Below are 20,225 nucleotides of genomic sequence, written 5' to 3'. Positions count from 1 at the left end.
GTTTGATTGTTTCCTTGAGTAGGGAGATGACAGCTCAAGAATGACATCATAGACTAGTTGGTTATGCAATTAGGAAGCTCACATTGTCCTGCCTACATGTCACAGTCACTATCCTGTAGTTCAGTGTGGCCAACACTTGGCTGGTGAATCTGATGTTTGATTCCCCTTTTTTTGTCGAGATATTTGCCAAGGATTGTCAAACTGCTCTATTTTTTTAGTTGGAAAACAATCCTCTTAAACCCAGCACAAGTTTAAAAAAAACATGCCATATTTAACTAGAATCTTTTTTGGTTTAATGAGGCAGTTTTTTGCTGTGATCATGTGCCTCGGTTTTAGAACATTGTCCTCCCTTTGCTCTTTGACTCAGACAGTTAATAGTCTGTGGTGTGTTGCAGCAGATATTGCTCGGCTGGTGAATCTGAAGGACACCTCTGTATTGTTTGCTGTGATTAATATCTTGAAATTTGCAATGTCCCCCCCCCCCACACACTGCATTGATAGGGTATGAATTAGTTTTCATCAATTCTCGCAACTGCAAAAACAATTGTGTGTATTAACTCCTTGTTCTCTGGGGCAGTCTGTACCTGCTCCACTCTCTTAATACCACCTGATAAATGACTCATTCTGCCATCATAACAACAACAGTCATCCATGTTCTGCAGGTAGAGCAGTACAGGGACAGGAAGGTTACATGCTGACAGGAAATATCCCCCCCCCCCTCTCCACTCTCACGACGGAATTAGAAAGGTACTGTACCCGACCCAAATGGTTTTCTGAGCCCCTTCCGGATGAAATGTCGTCCTTGAGATTCCAGATCGAGGCAAATTAACACTGTGGTTGCAACTGCGAGATGGGGCAGGCCGGAGGCAGCGAGGCATGACGGGACAAATGGGCTGTGATGGCCTGGCCAGGAAGGATATAAGGGAAGAGCCAGGATCTGTGCTGCGTGATCCCCTTTGACACCCACCGAAGCTTCAGGGGTGGGAGTGTGTGTGTGTTGGAGGGGGGGCGGGGTCAGACCTGGGTTCAGCGTGCAATAAATGAGGGAAAATCACAGGTGACAGGACCTCAACTTAATGCTGTCTGCTCTCTGAGAGATGTTTCTGTGTTTACTGGTGGCCCTGAAATCGATAAACATTTGTCCAAAGGACAGACTTTTATATATAAGAGGTGCGTTTCCAGTCCAGTAAGCAGGAACTCAAGAGACCGAATTGTTGCCAGATCTAGCTCAGTATGGAGAGTTACGAAATGAAATGAAGTGAAAATGAAATGTTTGAGGCCTTTTTTGTTCCGTACCCGTACCGGCAGCTTTGCGGTGACTGAATATCCACAACAGTGACTCATCTCATTTGCAGGTAGCGGTAGAAAATAAGCATCTTCTCTTCATATTGTCCTCTTCAACATTTTGACTCCAGTGTTGCACGGTGTGTTACAGTGTGTACTTTATGGACTGATGGGCTGACAGACACAAACACCTCTGATCGCAGTGTTGAGTTCACCGTGTCCCTGTTTGCCTGAGCTGCAACTAAAATAACAGAATCTGTCGGCGGCTCTGTAGCTCGGCGGCCGTGATGGGGTGAATTAGAGCGCCGTGACACCTCCCGTCATCACAGGCACCACGTCCGGGAGACCCCGTCCATCCGTCAGCCGCTCGTTATCACTCAGCCCACAGTGGACTAGCTTTTAATGAACTTAAAGGTTGTGGATCAATCTTGTAAAATCACTTATTTGTGAAAGTAGGTCACTTGAAAAGGTGGACCTCTAAGTTTGTAAGGGATCATGTGTGTCTGAGGATGATTATGGTGGATTTAACCCCCAACAGGCCGATTTTGAGGCCGAGCTGCAGCCAAAGGACTTTATTCCACAACAATCACCTGCTACTCCATCCTGCTTATTACACGGCTACTTAACAAAGTAATGCATCATTTCACACAGTCAATTAATTTCATCTTAATTTATTTCTAATATAACCTCTGAGAAAAAATAGTCCCATAGCTTTTATGCAGCACTAGACTAGCAACACTGTTGCTACGTAAACAATAGCAACAGAGTCAACCATACTTAGCTAGCTTCAAAGCTACATAGTATAGCAGCCTAAAGAGTTAAAGTTAATTTCCATTAATTGTGAATGTAACATATTTGGGGATGTTTAAGTTAACATCTTGTCACTTTTCAGTTTACACACCTGACACGATTTCTTGTCAGGTAACAACAAGAAGGCGATGCTAGTTTGTAGCTAGCTAGCGATGCTGGCTAAGCTTGGCGCAGTGATACAAAGTAGCTCGACTCAACAAACATGTTCAGCTCTCATTATGAAGAAACTAAGTGACCAGTCAGCTCATTACAGAGTCGTATAGGGAAATTTTAATAAACGGTCGTGTCAAAATGTGAGCTTCAGTCATTACAGCAATTTCCCGACTCCACTCTGTGACTACATGATGTCATTTATTGGAAAGATGGAGGCCATGTTGGTCTCTGGAGCTGCCAAATTAAGCAGAGTGTTTATGTTACACTGGTAGCAGAGAGCTGTATGTAGAGTGTGTGTGTACGTGTGTGTGTGTGTGTGCTCGTGATTCTGCACCATTCAGATTGCTATTTTCTCGCTCTCGGCACACACTAGTACCACCTCCAATAGGCAGGTAATTACTGTCACAATCACTGACGCCAAGACTTGGAACAGCTGTGTGTTGAGTAGATACAGGATGGTAACGTCTGAAGTGTGTGTGCGCTGGAGAGAGAGAGAGAGAGAGAGAGACAGAAAAAGAAAGAGAGAACGCCTGCGAGTGTGTGTGTGTGTGTGTGTGTAAAGAGAGCAACCAAGAGACAGATGAGGATGAGGGTCGGGAGAGGAAAAAGAGTGTGCAGTACTTTCAGCACTTTGCTCGCCCTGGAGCTTGGAGTGTGTGTGTGTGTCTCTCTTTGAACACTGTGGGTGGGGGCGCTGGGTAAAGCGGAGGTTTCCCCTCTGCTGATTAACTTTCTTCAAATGCAGCACTTCTAATTAAGCTGTTGAAAAGTGGCTGTGGGATCCCGAGCTGTGATTACTGCCGGCTGCAGAGCGGATGTTTAAAAACTCACCTGAGTATCTCACAACAGGAGAAGACAACTGTCAACTGTAGATTCTGCTGTCTCAGACCAGGAGGGTGTGTATATTGCTACTTTCCCCGTGGCTCCATCTCACCGGCGACCCCGTGACCCCCGCAGGAAGACCTAGGGAGGTAATTACAGAGTTTGAAGGACTGCAGACCGCACGCTGGCTGAACTGACACAGTGTCACAACACGGACCAAAAACAACAAAGTCGCTGTTTTAATTTCCCTTAACAGATGTTTAGTAGACGATTACCTAACTATCTCATTATGCTTACTCGTGAACAGGCCAGTCCGACGCTGCTGTCTGCCCGAGAGTGACGGTGAAAGAAGTAATGAGTGCGGTTATGAGACTGTGAGGGAGTAATCAATCATCATTGACTGTAGTGCTGCAGGGGGCACAGGGGGGCTCTCACATACTGGCACTGGATTGGCATTGCTGCTCCAATTCTCTCCAAAAGACCAAGCAAGACGGGTTTGGTTTGGTGCTGGATCTTCGTGGGGGACCGTGTAGAGTTTAATAAGCACTGAAGTCAGAGCAGAGATGCTGATATGAACTGAGAAACATTCACGCTGGATATTTAAGGGGGCTTTCAGGTTCACTGCAATAATGAAACACAACAGGGACTGTCCACTGTGGGCATGAAAGAGGCCATCTGCCCCCTGGTGGAGGAGCAAACGCTCTTAAGCACAAAATAAAGCTTCAAATGGACCTGCAGACCAAGCTGGAGGTCTGCGGTTCTCTGCTGCTAGAAACTGTAACTTCAGCAATAATGGTCGGATCAGCACAGTTCTTCACATGACAGCACAAAACACCTAGGGGTACCTAGGGGTACATTTGTGGTGCTTCTGAGTGTGAAGCATTAGCTTTTCTCTGCTACATCAAGATGTTCCACATTCATCACTGCGGCTCTCCTCTAAAAACAATGTATTATATGCAGTGCTGGCTGTCAGAAGGGGCTCAGTCGAACAGACATACAGTATGTAGACAGTATGAAACTATTGCTTTACCTTCAGGGCTTAAACAGTTTCCGGTTCCATTTCAGTGAAAATGTATGTAAATATGCACTTTCAGGGAACATATTTTGATTTGCATGAATTAGTTGTTGATATATTGTCCATCAGGAGATCCTGTCAAAGCAGTGAAGGAATGAAGCCAGAGGCATCAGCCGAGTGTCTAAAATGTAAATGAGAGTTTTAAACGAACAGCATCCCAGCTGTGTCTGCAGGCTTTAACAAGCTGCTGAGAAACTTTTTGGTGAAGGGAACACAGCCACCATCATCAGTACCGACTCAGCAGGAAGAGGCGCCCTCGCTATGAGGTCAACAGGCCTGATTATTACTGTGCACTTAAAGGGAGTGAGTACATCGCCTGCTCCAGCAAAACTTCAGGGATCCTCTGAATGAGAGCGTCCCCATCACTGTGGACGCTCTGCCTTGTTACATCGCCTAATTAGTGAGATTCCTCCCCTAATCATCGTCACTAATGGACTGTCCACAACGATCGGCGAACTGACGCAAGCCTGGGACAAGTCAGCCATTTTTAGACTCAATTAATTCTTCAAAATGAGGAGAGAGGCTAAGAGAGGGAGTTTTTTTTTTTTAGGAAGGACAGAGAGGAACTAGTCAATTGAGGGTGAAAGAGATATTGACACAGAGGGGGAGAGACTGTGGAGGAGATAAAGGGGAAGGGAGCCTGCAAAGTACAAGGACGTAATGAGCGGAGTCAAGTTTCTGATGTGAGAGCCTGCGGGACTCAAGCACGACGAGCCGCAGAAGTGATTAAGGTTGTGGATTTGTCTAATGATTTGCTCTGTTTGGTTGTATGGTGTGTGAGGAGTTGCCTGTGTGTGTGTGTGTGTGTGATGCCCATATGAGTATCTGTGTGTTTGCTCTAACTCCAATACCAAATACAATTATTGAACTCCAATCCAGTGATTTGTTGCTGCTGTGAATATCAAAGGCTCTCGGGTACAAGACACTAAGCTCATAATCCCGAGTATTGGAGATGAAGATTCAGTACCCATTGCTAAAACAAATTGTAGAGTTGTAACCTTGGTTGCCATGGTGTATGTCAGTGGTAACTATGGTTACTCTGGAGTGACTTCTCGGGCAGAAAGACACAGTATTTATGTGACGGCTCTGCAGTTGGTTTGCGGCTGATAGGAAATCTGCCAGAGAGGGTGAATCGTTCTTCTATCAAAGCTCCTCCTCTTTCCATCCATCTCTCCACTTCCTCTCCCATTCCACAGCGCACTCCATCTCCATCTTTCATCACTCCGCCTCTTACAGCTCCATCTCTATTACCTTCAACTTCCACTCCTCCGTCACATCGCCCTCTCGTGCGCCATCCCTTTCCCTCCCTTGGCTCATGTGTCTGTCTCAGTATGAATCTCAACTTCTCCTCTCTTGTCCCCCCCATCCCCCCATCCCCCCGTCCCCCAGTAGTTCACTTTCTCCCCTGCCTCTCCATCCATCTCTCGTTCTCCCCGCTGTGACTTTCTGTCATTTTCTCCATCTCCCCCTCTCCCCCTCCCTCTCTCCCTCCCCCCCTCCCTCCCTCCCTCCCCGGCGCCAGCTCACCCACCCGTCACATGAATTGTTGTTGTTCCTTAAATAGCTCTGGGGTTGCTCCAGGTGGTTGCACTGGGCTGTTGAGGAGCTACATATGGAGCGCTGCTACGTGTGGATATGTGTCCAAAATCTGGGACAGAGCCGCGGAGCGAAGGAATCTACCTGATGGTGCAGTTTGTGCTGTCAAAGATTTCCCTCTGACCCACCTATGGGTGCTGTAGCACAGAAAGTAGATTATTGACCAGAAACTTGGGAAACACACACACACACACACACACACAAATCATTTAAAGATAGCAGTGGGGGAAACACTCAAATCCTTAAGTCAACTAAAAGTAGTAAATATTCTATTCCAAGTCAGATCTGTTCCAATTGTAATCTAAATATAGATTTTGCTTAAATGTAGTGGAATAGAAACACATGACATCCTGTGTAAACATTTAAATACACCCCCAAATACTGAACATAGTCTAAATTTACTTTGTTACTCACTAAATCTGCCTAAAGATCGGATATAAAGGAAGAAATAGCAACAATTTCTGCTTCTATTTCATGTTTTGATGGTAAATTACAGTAGAAAGCTTCATTTATTCATAGCCCACACCTGAGCGATGCTTTACAAATTGTTCGCTCAGCAACAATTACAGTTGACTTTGATTGCACATGAAGTTTCTCTATGCGTCTCGCTCTCCAGCTGTCAGTCTTCCTTCCCTCTCCTTCTCTTCCCTCGCCTCTCTCTACCTGCCCTCGTTCCTCTCTCCCCCCCCCTCGCTCTCTCTCTCTCCCCCCCTCTCCTCTTCTCCGTCCCTGTGGGGTATTTCCAGCAGCTGTCATGCAGCACTGTGAGCATGAGGGGAGATGATCTATGGGGCTTCTATATAGGCGCAATTAGCCAAAAGAAAATCAGAGGGAGAGAGAAATACAGACAAATGGGCGGGAGAGGATAGCGAAACAAAGAGGGGAGTGAAAATGAAGCCAAAGGAGAGACAAAGGACTGATGAAGAAGAGGGATAAGTGGTGGCAGACAAAGCTGGAAAAGGTGATTTCATTGTTTCCAATCTCGTGAAGGGTTGAGGTGCAGAGGGAAGAGAGAAGTAGAGGTGTAGAAGGAATGAGACTGTGGGGAGGGAAATGAAAGGGCACAAGGATTAGATTGGGGGAAAAGTGGGATAGGCTGGTGGAATTCCAAGGGTAGAGAGGAGATGAAGAGTAATTAGGCTGAGACGTCCAAAACGGGAGGAGGGACGTGAAGAACAGCTGGGAGGGAAGAGAGGTGGCCAAGTGGGGAGAGGAGCGAAGGTCAGAGGAGACGAAGGAGAGGTGAGAGAGGAAGGTGGGAGGGAGCGAGTGGAAGGAAGGATGGAAGGTGGGAAAAATACAGGGCAGGAGTGAGGGAGGAGGAAAGAAAGAGGAGGTGAAAGGACTCCTTACTGTCCCTGCTTTCATCAAATTTGACCCGATCAGCTGGTAACTTGTGTAAATCTATCAGTTACATCAGGATAAACTGGTCCTCTGCCTCCATATGTCATGTGTGTGTGGCACTGTAAACACCAGCTTCCTGTCAGTGGAGCTGTGGACTCGGCTGCCATTAAACAGACTGCAGGTCTCTGCCTCGGGCCCCCGGGTCTCTGCTCGCACTGAGCCTGGAGGGGCCTTGGAGTCTGACAGCCGGGCCCCAGTGCTTCGACCCGCTCTGACCATCTGTCTGGACCACACACACACAAACACACACACACACACACAGTTCCACCACAACTGCTGATGTGACATTCTTTAAATTGTGTTTTTTTCCCCCCCTCTGTTTATGTCTGGGAATAGCTCACAGTTACAGCATTTTCATTTGTCTATAGTGAGTTGCTGAGATGGTTTGTTGTGGGTCGGTACAGCCTAAGCAGATGTTACACACACACACACACAGACACACACACACACACACACACACACATACACACTGGACTCCAGAAATGCTGTTATCCTCTCGGGCATAATCTCAGGATATCTGCCCTTCTATCCTGTCAAGCTGCTGGAAGTCACACATCCCCCCCGCCTGTCTCAATTGTGAGAGCCGGCGAGCGAGGTGAAGCTGCGGTGAATTGCTGAATGGGATTATGAAAGGAACACGCTGCTCGCTGCCTCTTGAGGGACACGTACAAGCGTCTCGTTCTGAGGCCGCCGTATTCCCGCTTCCAATCTGCCCCGCGATTCCCCGCAACATAAAACAATTCGACATCAGCGTGAAAGGAAAAAAGGGATTATCCAGGCAGAAAATGGATTTTTTGTAATGAAATGTAATTGAAACGAGTCATTTTGTAAAATGACTCGAGCAATGATTAGGAACATGCTCATGATGCCTTCTGTATGTGTGCGTGTGTGTGTTAGTGTGTGGTTGACTTATTGGCTTACTGTTATTATGCCAACATCTAGGAATTTATGTAAGGAATGATGTCAGTGGCTGATTGTATCGCCTTATTCTTCAGATTCTTACCAAGATCATTAATCATTTCAGCATTTATTTACAATATATCAATCTGACGAGGATTAAATGTCGTGGCATAGTGATACAAAGTAGCTCAGTGAGGTGAAACAGTTAGTTAGTTAGTTAGTAAGTTAAGAGGTAACCTGATGACCTGATCTATGATGGGTTCATATCGTGTGTATATGTTATGTTTGGTTATCATTTGAGCAGGTTTGACTGCTTATCAAATTACAGGCTGCATGCACACACACACACACACACACACACACACACACACACACACACACACACACACACAAATATTGATCCAACAAAGCCAAAGCAGTGGGATGTTGGCGCTCTGAGCATCGTACTGTAAACATGAACTGCCTATCAGCATAGCTCACCAACTTCCACCGTGTGTGTGTGTGGGAGGTGTGTGTGTGTCTGTTATGGTGTTAAGTGTGTTTAAGTGCTTTAATATACGGGTGCAGGTACAAACAGCTGGTTCACTTCCACAGAGTATTTAGAGGAAGACAAAAATAGGCCAATTACGTGTGCTAGACGTCAGACCTAATGTGAGTCTATTTCCACTGCCATCACTGTTAATTCACTCACTGCTTCACCAAAACTCCTGACCTTTCTGCTCTCACTGAACAAAGAAAACTACTGGATCAACTCCATTATACTGTGTCAATTGGTAACACACAAATAAATTAAGTTTTAACAGTTTTCTTACACAATTCTCAACTCAAAGTCCATAATTCACATTAGTTCAACTTCATTTTACTGTACCTTAAGTTTTCCAGTTTTTCCAGATTTGAATGTGAATACCTGCTGTTTTTACAACTTCATAATATGGCTTCATTGAACCATATTATTCTGTACTAAATTAACTGTTCATAGTTGAGGTTTTTATTTATTTATTTACTTCCTTTAAAACTGAAATTGATGTTGAATTGAACATTTTAAAACTAATTTATTAAAAAAAGTGAATGGAAGAAAAATATACACAAAACTCAGTCCACTCTCAGTCACAAAGTGTCTTTACAATTTGAATGCAATGAAATGTAGCAATGTTACTTTGTTGTGGTTTAAGTGAGGTGAACCGCACTGAGGCTCTTAAGCCCCAAGCTGAGTGAAGGCAATTCTTCAAATCTTAGCTCTGGTTTGGTTTGAAAATTGGTAGAATATTTGACCAGACACACTAAAGCAAAAGTGTCCTTGCTTTAGAAACACTTCTGCTTCAGGAAGTTATCATAACCATTCACAGCGAGGAGACATTCAATACAAACAGATTTGCTATTGCTGAGAGCTCTGTTTTCTGCTGTACAGATTTTGAACTTTGGGAGACATCTTGTGCTATTCATGAGGAGTTTCTGGAACACTTCGCAAGGTGAAGGGAAGAGGTTTTGCATAAGCCAGCTGGAGTACACACAGCGAACCAAGAAGCAGGGCACAAGCCGAGGCAGCTGAAGGCAGTTGATTCAACAGACCCATGAACACAAACATGGTGCTCTGTGCTCCAGCCTCCTTTGAGCCTCATCCGCCTGTCTGTCCTGCAGCAGACCATCTCACACAAAACCACCACATCTATTGCCCTGCATTATCATTCAGTTCTGCACTGACTAGGAGTGAAATCATAACTGGCTGGGAGTCGTACTCGGGCACTCGGCACTGACTCAATATGCAAAAAGGAGTGCAAGTTCTAAATAATATTCCTTTGGTTAAAAGATGTTCTTCCTGTTCTCTCAAATTACATTCAATTTGTTGGTGTCATGGTAATACTGACAGATGCATGACTCAGTACTTAAGAGCAGGTAGAGTCAAGAAAGTCTCAACTACAAGCAGGTACATCCAAGTGGGGAATAACATTGCAGTGATTGGGAAAAACCAGGAATGCAAACATTAGAAAATACACAGACAAACAGGCACAGAGGGAGGGAAACACACGCGCTAACGAGGGATGATGACAGGTGAGGCCAATCAGGAACAGGTGAAACTTATCAGGGCCGGGCTGACAATCGCACAGAGGCATAACATTAGGAGAGCCCATTAGGAGGCTGGGATTAAGTTCCCATAGTAACATTTATCCAAATAATGAGATGAGTAAAAGTCTTGCATTTAATTCAGCAAATCAACAAGAAGTCAACATCATTGAAGCTAATTGTGGAAAATGTCTTAGTTAATTAATTCAACAAGGACCCATTTTCACCTTTTAGACTGAACATCATCTCTCTTTTAGCTGTAACTCTCACTTAGACGGTTTCCAAGTTCCAGGTTCCACTTCAGCTTAAGGAGAAACCAACAAATCACTACGTTGCTCCCCTCGCAGACCTTCATCAGCCAGAGCTGCTGAGGAGCCATCACTCCCTGTATGTGTGTGTTGAAAGTGAATCACCTTCAGGATCCAACAGTTATCCTGTCTTTGTCATGGTAACCATCAATACAAATCTAACTAATTAGATTCAATCAGTTCCACGTAAGACTGTCGTTGAAGTTGTCTTTTGATGTCTTGTGTAGTTTATCTCATTTCAGGGATGTCTGCAGGATTATGTCAAATTCATGTAATGAAATACATTTCTTTCACAAGCCGTCAATCTTTAGACAACATTACCAGTCAGTGCTCAGCAGTTGCGGTTGTTTGTGTTTCAGCAAGACAAATCTAAAGGTTTTATGGTGGATGTTATAGACTTTATGATTGCGTGGTGAGTTGGGCTGTGAACCAATAAAGATTATGGTACATTTTAAAGGCACATCAAGATCACAGTATTCAAGTTATTAAACATCATCACACACCCCTTTTTTATGCCCTAGACAACCATTCAGCCATGCTCTTCTCACCATGCCTCTTCCTCTTCCTCCTCCTCTTGCAGACAGCAACTTCATCCTGGCCAACGCTCAGGTGTCGAAGGGCTTTCCCATCGTCTACTGCTCCGATGGCTTCTGCGAGCTCACAGGCTGCTCCCGGGCTGAGGTCATGCAGAAGAGCTGCGCTTGTAAGTTCCTGTACGGACCCGAGAGCAGCGAGAGCATCATCCTCAGCATCGACGAAGCCCTGGACGAGCGCAAGGAGTTTAAGGATGAGATTATGTTCTACAAAAAGACAGGTGAGCTTCGGGAAGATCTATCTAGGTGGTTTGAAACAAGGAACACATAGACAAGAACAAACAGCATTACAGAGTGTGAAGGAAGAGTGGAAGTCAATTTCCTCGCTATATGTGAAGAGGAATACCTGGAGTCATGTACAAATGAGGTCGTGGATGGAGGGATGGATGTATATGTTTCATTCAGGTCAGGTCTCATTAAAAGGTGATTAAAGAAACCACCAATTAGAAATGTCCCCCGGCCATTGTGTAACAGTGAGAGGCACATTAAAGTTTCATAGCTGTCGTCTTGGTGACTCATTAACCCCGTCACCTTCAATTAGGCTGAGGCTAACATTCACTGTGTGGCGGTGGGGACAGCTGACCGATCAATAACACACAAATTCACTAAAGGGCTTGAGTGGATACGAGATCCTATGGCCACGTCTCATCGCACTTAGCAACATCTTCACATCTTCAGCCTGATCACTACAAGATGATAGTATAAATGAGAAAATTGTGTATTGTGGCTTCTACCGAGCGATCTCACATCTCCATGGCAACTTATGCCGATCTCTCTCCGCAAGACCCACTTCTTCTCCGTTTCTATAGCGCTGCTGTGCACACTGAGTGAAAACAAGTTGTTGCTGCGACACGGAGAAAGCTCAGAAAGGAAGCTACATCCTTTGTCTGTATGTTTCTTACATTATGAGGTCAGTATTTTGCAAAGGATGAAGGTGTTGCAGGGCAGTTTAGGATGAATAAGGTGAACGTCTGCTTTTAAGATTTATGCGACTTAAGCCGCTCGGATGCATTTGCTGTAGACTTGTCGGCGGCACCCTCACAGATTTAGAGGAGATATGGTTTCCTTGTATCAGCACTGTCATGTTTTCTCATTTGCCGGGGCCTCACAGACGTACAGTATTTGTTTATGACGCTGTGTACTTGGTGAAGATAGATTGGAAGAGACAGGCCGTGCTTTACCTCAGACGCTGCGCCGCTTTCCTCTAATTTTTCTTCCCACTGATTGGATTATAATGCAGATTTAGCAGGTGTTTTGAAAGAGCAATTTACAAAAGGAAAAAAGAAAAGCGTCCCCCCTCGCCCCCCCCCCCAAACCTCTAAAGGAGACAGGTAACATTTCAAAGAGGATTGGGAGCCATTTATCCTCCGTGCTGCAGCTTCGGTTCTGCTCTGAGCCCATCTGAGCAAACTATGAAAGATGGACGGCTCGCTCAACACAGCTTATAAAACAGTGTAGACACAGCTTGGTTAATACCCGGACTCCAGAGACAACACCTGTCTGTGACTTTTGTTGTCATTTATCATTTCTACTCCGTTTTCTCCTCTTCCCCTCTTTTGTTCCCTTTCTCTTATTTATCTCCTCCATTCGCACCTTCTCTTCCACGTCTCCCTCTCGGACTTCTTCCATATTCAGTAGTGCTGTTTGGGCCGGTTTGTCTAACCCCGGCGCTTGCGTCAGCCCTTCTTTTCCCCCCGGCCCCTGTCTTTCTTTGTGTTGTGTTTCCTCCCTCTTTTTCTGTTCGTCACTGTGGAATACCAAAAATAAACAAAGCTGATTGACTCAGTTCATCCTCCATCTGTCTGCCCGAGAAAAGAAAAAGCATGTGCGTTTGCAATCAGGAACGTTCTTTGTCTCGCGGCGTGCTTGATAGTACCACGTCGCCTCACAGCTATGCACATACGGTATGCGCGCACACACACACACACACACACACACACACACACACACACACACACAGACTGATTGAGTCATCACCAGGCAAGGGGGGATTCAGTGAGTGGGAGTGATGGGAGGAGACTCCATGGGAATTCCCTCTTCCGCTCATTGAGCCAAACAAGAGTGAATGACAAGTGGACGACTTGGGTTTGAAAACATCCCAACAGAAGTCGACTCAGATGAAAGTGTGATAGATAAACTTATGGTGTTTGAGGTTAAAAATAGTAAGTAGCCAAGGTAGACAATGTAGTAAAGATGGTCTGATTTGTTGCAATTCCAACCTGTGTCACATGAATAACTCAAGTATCAACGATTCTCAAGGGTTTTATTGACCGAGACAGCTGACCCTCAAGGTGAAGCTCTCACGTTAGAGGTCGATCTACATCCCAGGTTTTACCTACGCTCAGGAACTATGGGTGGGCGGCGTCCGAAAGAACGAGATCTCAGAAGCGAGCGGCTGTAGCGGATGAGATTCCTTCGCTGGGTGTCGGGACTCGCCCTTAGGGATACAGTCTGGAGCTTGGGCATCAGAAGCTGAGGTCGGAGTGTTCCGTCCTCGCAGCTGAGGTGGTTCTGGTGCCTAATCTGGGATGTCTGCTGAACACCTAGGGAGGTTTTCCTGGCACATCCAACTGGGGCAGACCCGGAATACACTGAAGGGATTATGTAGCCCATCTGGCTTCGGAATGTCTTGGGTTCCCCCTGGAAGAGCTGGAGAACGTGACCAGAGATGCGACGATGTGCTTGGTATACCCCTGCTGTGACTAAGCCTGGATAGACGGTGAAAAGTGTATGCATGGTTAACTGAGCAAGGACGACTCTTCCTCTGAAATGTGTGTGACAGTTTCTGACAGATATTGCTGCATGTGCTGTATAAGAGGACATAAATAAAAGGGCTTTCTGAACAACAAAAACCTGGATCTCATGCCAACTTGTTGATTGTCACGCATAAAAAGCTACAGTAATGAGAGCGAGGCGTTGGTGCAGATACACACACACACACCCCCACCCACACACACATATGCTGACGTGGGGTTCCAAGCAAAAAAAGCAATCTGTTTAGCAGGAGGTCTTCTCTGAGGTCCCATCTCTGTGTGAGCCTGGGGAGCAGGGACTCGCTCTATTTAAAGGCTCCGCTTTTCCTGAGAGACCTCAAACTGTAGGTAGCCTTATTAATAAGTCTGGGACTCTGTGGAACTGTTGCTCCACGGACACACAAGCACATCCCAGTCCGTGGCACAAATGATCAGGAAATCCACTGTGAGAAAAATCACGGAGGTATAATTGTGTTAATGTGTTTTTCCTTTCAGCTGTGCTGTTCTGGTGCCTGCTGGACATTGTGCCAATTAAGAACGAGAAGGGCGACGTTGTGCTCTTTCTGGCTTCCTTCAAGGACATCACAGACACGAAAGCTAAAGCCATTCAAGAAGACAAGAAGGAAGGTCAGTATGTGTGCGTCACGCTGTGTGTTTATACGCGTGTTCTTTGATGTTTCAAGGGGAAAAAAGGAAACAAGCTCCTGCGTAATATTACTGCATATTACTGCGTTTCAGACACGTTTTCTGCCTGAATTTGCTCTATGGGCTAATCTAATTTTACTTCGGAAATCAATTCACTCGCCTACGCTAAAGCCAAAGGCAGACTAGAAAGCAAAAGAGAAGGTCAGTGTGTGAGTGTTTGTCTGTGAAGTCAGCAAGGTGACTTTTCTCATCTGGTCCCTCCTACCCCTGGGTGCTCCTAATTATGTTCATTACTGTAAATAACAAAGAACGGGAAACAGACAGTGCAGGTATTTTTGGCTGCATAATGAAATGCTTTTCAAAAAGAAGGAAGGGCTGACGCAGCAGAGACTCACTCTTTTAATGGAAATATGCATCCTAATCACCATGAGGATTTGAAAAGGGTGTTTGGGTGTTTCAGCCAGTGCAGCGATATAGACACATACAACAACTTTATTTAAGTAAAGAAAACCTGAAAAGAACATAGAAAAGAATCTAGAATTGTGTTTTGATTTTCATTATTATTATGTCGTGGCTTCTGGATTAGCAAACAAATGTCTACTCACACGTTCATCAGACACGGAGCAACATTAGCAACCCGCAGGTTCTATCCATATCAACTCTGTTGTTGTTGAAAGACGCCCAGAAGAGAAAGGATTCAGGTTTCAATCTAACTGAAGAAGCCACGTGGAGGAGCATCTTCACACACATCTTCACACACGTCTTCACACACGTCTTCACGATAACGACGAGCTCCGGCTGCCCCCTGTGCTCCTGCTGCTGGAGACCCAGAAGAAAAGAAAACTGCCACAGACGCATCCAGAATGATCTTGTTTGTCACGCCTGGAGGCTTTCAACGGACTCCCGGCCCTCATATGTGATTTATATGAAAAAAAAAAAAAAAGTTACGTAGGCGTTTATGATGGAAAATCCAGCTGCCTGTCCACATTTTCCTGACAATGATGAATGCGACACGGACGTCAGCAACCTGCCACTCTCTCAAGTCACACCAGCAAATTAAAGAAAGTGTTGACCGCACCTCAACTGTGACGCGTGACAGGAAGCAGCATTTCATATTTACAAAGTTTCCTTCCTGTTAAATAGTTTGTCCGTTCAGATCCCTGCGTTATTTACAAAGCTGTGAAACTGTTTTAAAAAAGAGAAATTAGATGAACGTGAAAGTCAGCGGGAGACACACAGACAACATGACATCATTGAGGGATTTCTGTCGGCACTGTGCGACCCAGCACAGCTGTAACCCACTTAGTCCTGCGTACCGATTGGACAGAGAAGGGAAACCCGACATCACGTCAACGATCTCCTCTCCTCCTCCCTCTTTTATCATTCGTCCTTCATTTGTCATATTCGTAATGTAACCCAGTTGCTATGACGTCACATATACAATCCCACCTCCCCAATCTGCCCTATATGCTGCTCCCCTCCTCCCTCACACACCCCCCCTACCACCACCCCGAGAGCGGCCATGAAAGAGGAGGGAAATTCATTAGGTCTAAAAATAAGCGTGGCTCTGTCTCTGTGCTCCTGCCGTGTCGCGTCCCCCAAGGCTGCACCGTGTTATGGATGGGCCCTGTCTCCTCGCCTCATCTGGGGTCCATACGCACACACACAGGCACACATATACGCACACATCCCACAGAGCGCACACACACACTCACACTCTTTCCAAAAGGACACTCAAAAGCAGTTATCACTTCTATTCTCCGGCTTTGTTATTGCCGTCATCCCCCCCCAAGCCAATCTGGCCTTAGTCCTTCCTGTGGGCTCGCAGCAGAGAGAATGGGGCTCCGAACCCAGCAGCAATAAACCGCCTTCTCCCATTACCCAAGTCTTCGCTCTGGATACATCACTCCGGTTCTATCTACTTCATCTACTGGGCTACTCCACACACACACACACACACACACACACACACACACACACACACACACACCCCAACCCCAGAGGCAATCTAACATAACAAATCTACCACACCATACTTAACTGCTCCTGTTACCCAATACTGACTTATCAAAGGTGAAAATTGGTCTGCCTTTGCTGGTGATAGTGTCTGCACAGTGAGACATCTATCAACCAATATTTACGGGTAAATAATGTGAATCCAAACAGGTAGCAAATGTTCTCTGAAAATGAAAATAAATACCCAGGTATTTTTTTTTCTCTTTCAAACTGCAAATTGTGCAATTTGCCGGGAAATTGCACATTCTTGCTGTTGCATATTCATGTTTTCTATTCAGAGCAGAGTATTATGTGTTTCATCAAGCATAATGACAGATTTAGTCATCAGGAGGTAACCCAGGGGGGTGAAGTGTCGCAGGGGGGGCAACAGCACGTGTGCTAACTTTCTGTCGCCTGTGTGTGTGTGTGTGTGTGCGTGTGTGTGTGTGTTCCCAGAGCGGCGGCGCGGCAGGGTGAAAACAGGCTCCACGTTCAGCTCAGCTCGGCAGAGGAGCAACACCGTCCTCTACCACATCTCGGGCCACCTCCACAGCAGAGAGAAGAGCAAGATCAAGCTGAACAAGGTATCAGGAGACACTGAGGTCGAGGCGGGATTCAACCCAACAGCTGCAGAAAACATGGCACACACAGATTAACCTGCAGAAACTATCACCATTTCCATTCCCGCCGGCTCTCTGACTGATACTGTAACACAAACCTTGGCTGAGCACAACACGGATACATTCTTTGGCCCCGCTTTGGTCATTATCACTTCTTCGTGTGACATCACCGGTCACCTGATCGTCTTGTGCTAGCTTAATCTCCTGTTGGGTTATATTAGTTTTAGCTGTTCAAAGCTGTTTTCACACCTGGAGTCTGGAACTTTTGTTACTTCGGTTGACTTTGCATTACAATTTGTTTACGCAGGCTTATTGCTAATTTTATGTCTGGCATTACAAACAGCTGATGGTGATGATGCAGGAACTGTACGTCAGAGCAGATGTCATAATCTGAGAATGGGCTTTAGTCCTTTAACGGAGGATACTGAGGACTTTAAGGTCACTTTGTGTAAGCAGTTCAAACTTAAGCAGTACTTCTATGCTTTTAATCAGGAAGTTCATCAGTTTTACAAGAGAAGTAAGAACGCCTCATCCACAAAGCTCACTTATTTACTTTCACCTGTCCGTCTTCACACACGCCCCTGCTGCACCCACACAGGTGTTTCCACTTATTTCAGCTAATTAAGCCTCCATAAGAACCACCAGCTTGAAAGGAGTTTAATCAGCCAGGATAACGGGACGCACCTGTGTGTCTCTGAGGGCCAGCCTGGTGGAGTCACCATACAATGACGTAATCACAGGTTTAAGGTAACATGGACATGCCTGCACCGTCCAAAAAAAAGACACCCGCTCATCCAGAATCAGTTAAATGTGGGTGTGGAGGGTGCGTCTGCTCAATATTTGGACATTAAATCCTTTGAAATTACAGCGATCTAATATTTTGTCCGTTCTGCATTGATTGAAATAGCTGCAGCCCATCTTTCCATATTTCCATAATTGCAGACCTGTGCCAAGCTTACCTGTTGTTGTTGCTGTTGTTGTCATTATGGCGGCCAATCAAATCACCTTGCCTGTACGGCCTCTTCCCTCCTACGTTATTTCATTCTTTCCCCCCCTGGCTACAAATCCCCTGAGCAGTCGCGCTGCAACGTTTCCATCGTGCCAAATGCAAATTGACAGTTCACACTCATCGCTTCCCGAAGGCATTTAACAGAGCCCGGAGAGACTTTCAAAACAAATTTCAGGCTTCTCCTTGAAAAATTCCAAGATGCCGATTTGGACGGTGTTGAAATCATAGGGGGAGCAGTGAGATCAGGCACAATGGTCTGTATTTGGGCTGTGAATTCTCTCCAAGGTCAGACGCTAACAAAAACTTGATAAGAATTCAAGATCTGCTTGTTTGTAACAGTGGCCGAGGGCGAAAAATTCAAAATTGTTGTTTCGTACAGCAGTTTAAACATTGAATACCTCATGATATTTGACTCTAATTCTCATCATCTTTGCTGGTCTTCTCTTATCTAGAATGTGTTCGGGGACCCGCCCGCTCTGCCAGAGTACAAGGTAGCAGACGCCAAGAAGTCCAAATTCATCTTACTTCACTACAGCACGTTCAAGGCCGGCTGGGACTGGCTGATCCTGCTCGCCACCTTCTATGTTGCGGTGACTGTTCCCTACAATGTGTGTTTCATTGGTGATGATGACGACCTGACCCGCAGCACCACCGTCAGTGATATCGCTGTGGAGATACTCTTCATCATAGGTTGGTTGTGCAGTTGCAGAAGTGGGGCGGGGGCGGGGGCAGGGGGAAGGGGGGGCTTTTGGTTCCAGCATGTTTACCAAAGCCTCTTTCCATTGGGCGATGGGTCAAAATCAATGCAATTATAATGCGATCAAAAGCTATTGAAGATCCTTAGAAGGGTCCAGATGTTTTCCCTGCAAACCCAACGTCTCTCTCTGTCTCTCTGTTCTCCTCGCAGATATCGTGTTCAACTTTCGCACCAGTTATGTCAGCAAGTCTGGCCAGGTGATCTTTAATGCTCGGCAGATCTGCATCCACTATCTAACCACCTGGTTTATCATCGACCTGGTGGCCGCATTGCCCTTTGACCTGCTGTACGCATTCAAAGTCAGCGTGGTGAGTAACTATCGGCTTTTTCCTTATCGTCCCCAATATCCAATATAGAGTGTAATCAATGCACTGCTGCACATCCGCATTGAAATTGGATTCCTTCTCCACATGTCTACATCGATAGTGTTGAGATGAGCAACACAAACATTTCAAGGAAAGGAAGGAAGGAAGGAAGGAAATGCAAGTTTTGGCACAAGCTAATCGAATATGACCGTGAATTCAAAACCCTGAGTCTCACAAGTGATGGATTACCCAGTGTAGGAGACCAGTCAACACACCGCACACTGTATTACTCCAACACAATTGACATTTCATAGAAATGGATTGCATGGGTTGTTCCCCTCAGCACTCCGGCGCCTCTTTGGTTGCCCATATTGATTCTATATACTGTACGAGAGCTGAGAAAACAATCAAACTGGTATCATTAAACCCTTTTTCTCCTCCGTTTGAGTCATATTCACGGTCCCCCGAAGAATACTTGAACGGGGGAAGAAACAGAGATCTGGAGCAATTAGGTTGGACCTTTTTGTCTTGTCCCCGGCTGAATGAATAGAGGAGCCGCGCTGTTGGGAGGCTTTGATTGGTTTGCTTCAAGGTTTTTCTTTCTAGCCTCTAATTGGGAGAAAGAGGCCTTTAGACTGTGTGCGTTTGGTCAGACGCTATATCTCGTATCACAAAGGTTCAGGGGATCGACCGGAGCGGATACATGCTTACATCAAATGTATGGTGGAAGGTATGGGGCAACAACATGTTTAACCAAGATAATTGTGCATATGAAGGCAGTTCAGGAGTAACATCTTCATGCACACACACACACACACGCGCACACGCACACGCACACGCACACACACTGATCATCTGTAGGTATTTAATCATTTTTATATACAGTAGGTTGAACAACAAGAACTCAAACTAGCCTGCTGGGGCTCATTTCCACGTGACAAAGTGAACAGAGAGAAACAGTGGGGATGAAGAAAAAGGGAGACTGAGTAATATTCTAGACAAGGAGAGGATGAAGACATTTAATGAAAGGAATTGAGAAAGAGAGGAGAGAGAGAGAGAGAGAGAGACAAAGCTGGAGGGGCAACAAAAAGTGCTGCGAAATAAAATGTGAGTGAAAAACGACAGACGCCACTTT

The 20,225-nt window shown here is 45.6% G+C and overlaps 1 protein-coding gene across 1 annotated transcript in view; it reads left to right on the top strand.

Moving 5' to 3' along the window:
* kcnh8 (potassium voltage-gated channel, subfamily H (eag-related), member 8) overlaps positions 1-20,225 on the top strand; it is a 41,755-nt gene that overhangs the window by 950 nt on the left and 20,580 nt on the right. The window contains exons 2-6 of the mRNA XM_076149937.1: positions 10,994-11,227; positions 14,255-14,386; positions 16,856-16,983; positions 18,481-18,718; positions 18,936-19,093. Of these exons, the coding sequence (XP_076006052.1) occupies positions 10,994-11,227; positions 14,255-14,386; positions 16,856-16,983; positions 18,481-18,718; positions 18,936-19,093 (890 nt within the window). The remainder of the gene's footprint in view (positions 1-10,993; positions 11,228-14,254; positions 14,387-16,855; positions 16,984-18,480; positions 18,719-18,935; positions 19,094-20,225) is intronic.

The sequence above is a fragment of the Genypterus blacodes genome, unplaced genomic scaffold (assembly GCF_046128005.1).
Source record: "Genypterus blacodes isolate CSIRO-AG114 ecotype Tasmania unplaced genomic scaffold, CSIRO-AGI_Gbla_v1 ptg000048l_1, whole genome shotgun sequence".
NCBI lineage: Eukaryota > Metazoa > Chordata > Actinopteri > Ophidiiformes > Ophidiidae > Genypterus > Genypterus blacodes.
Note: the sequence above shows the minus strand (reverse complement) of the source record. Positions and strands in the feature narration are given on the sequence as shown.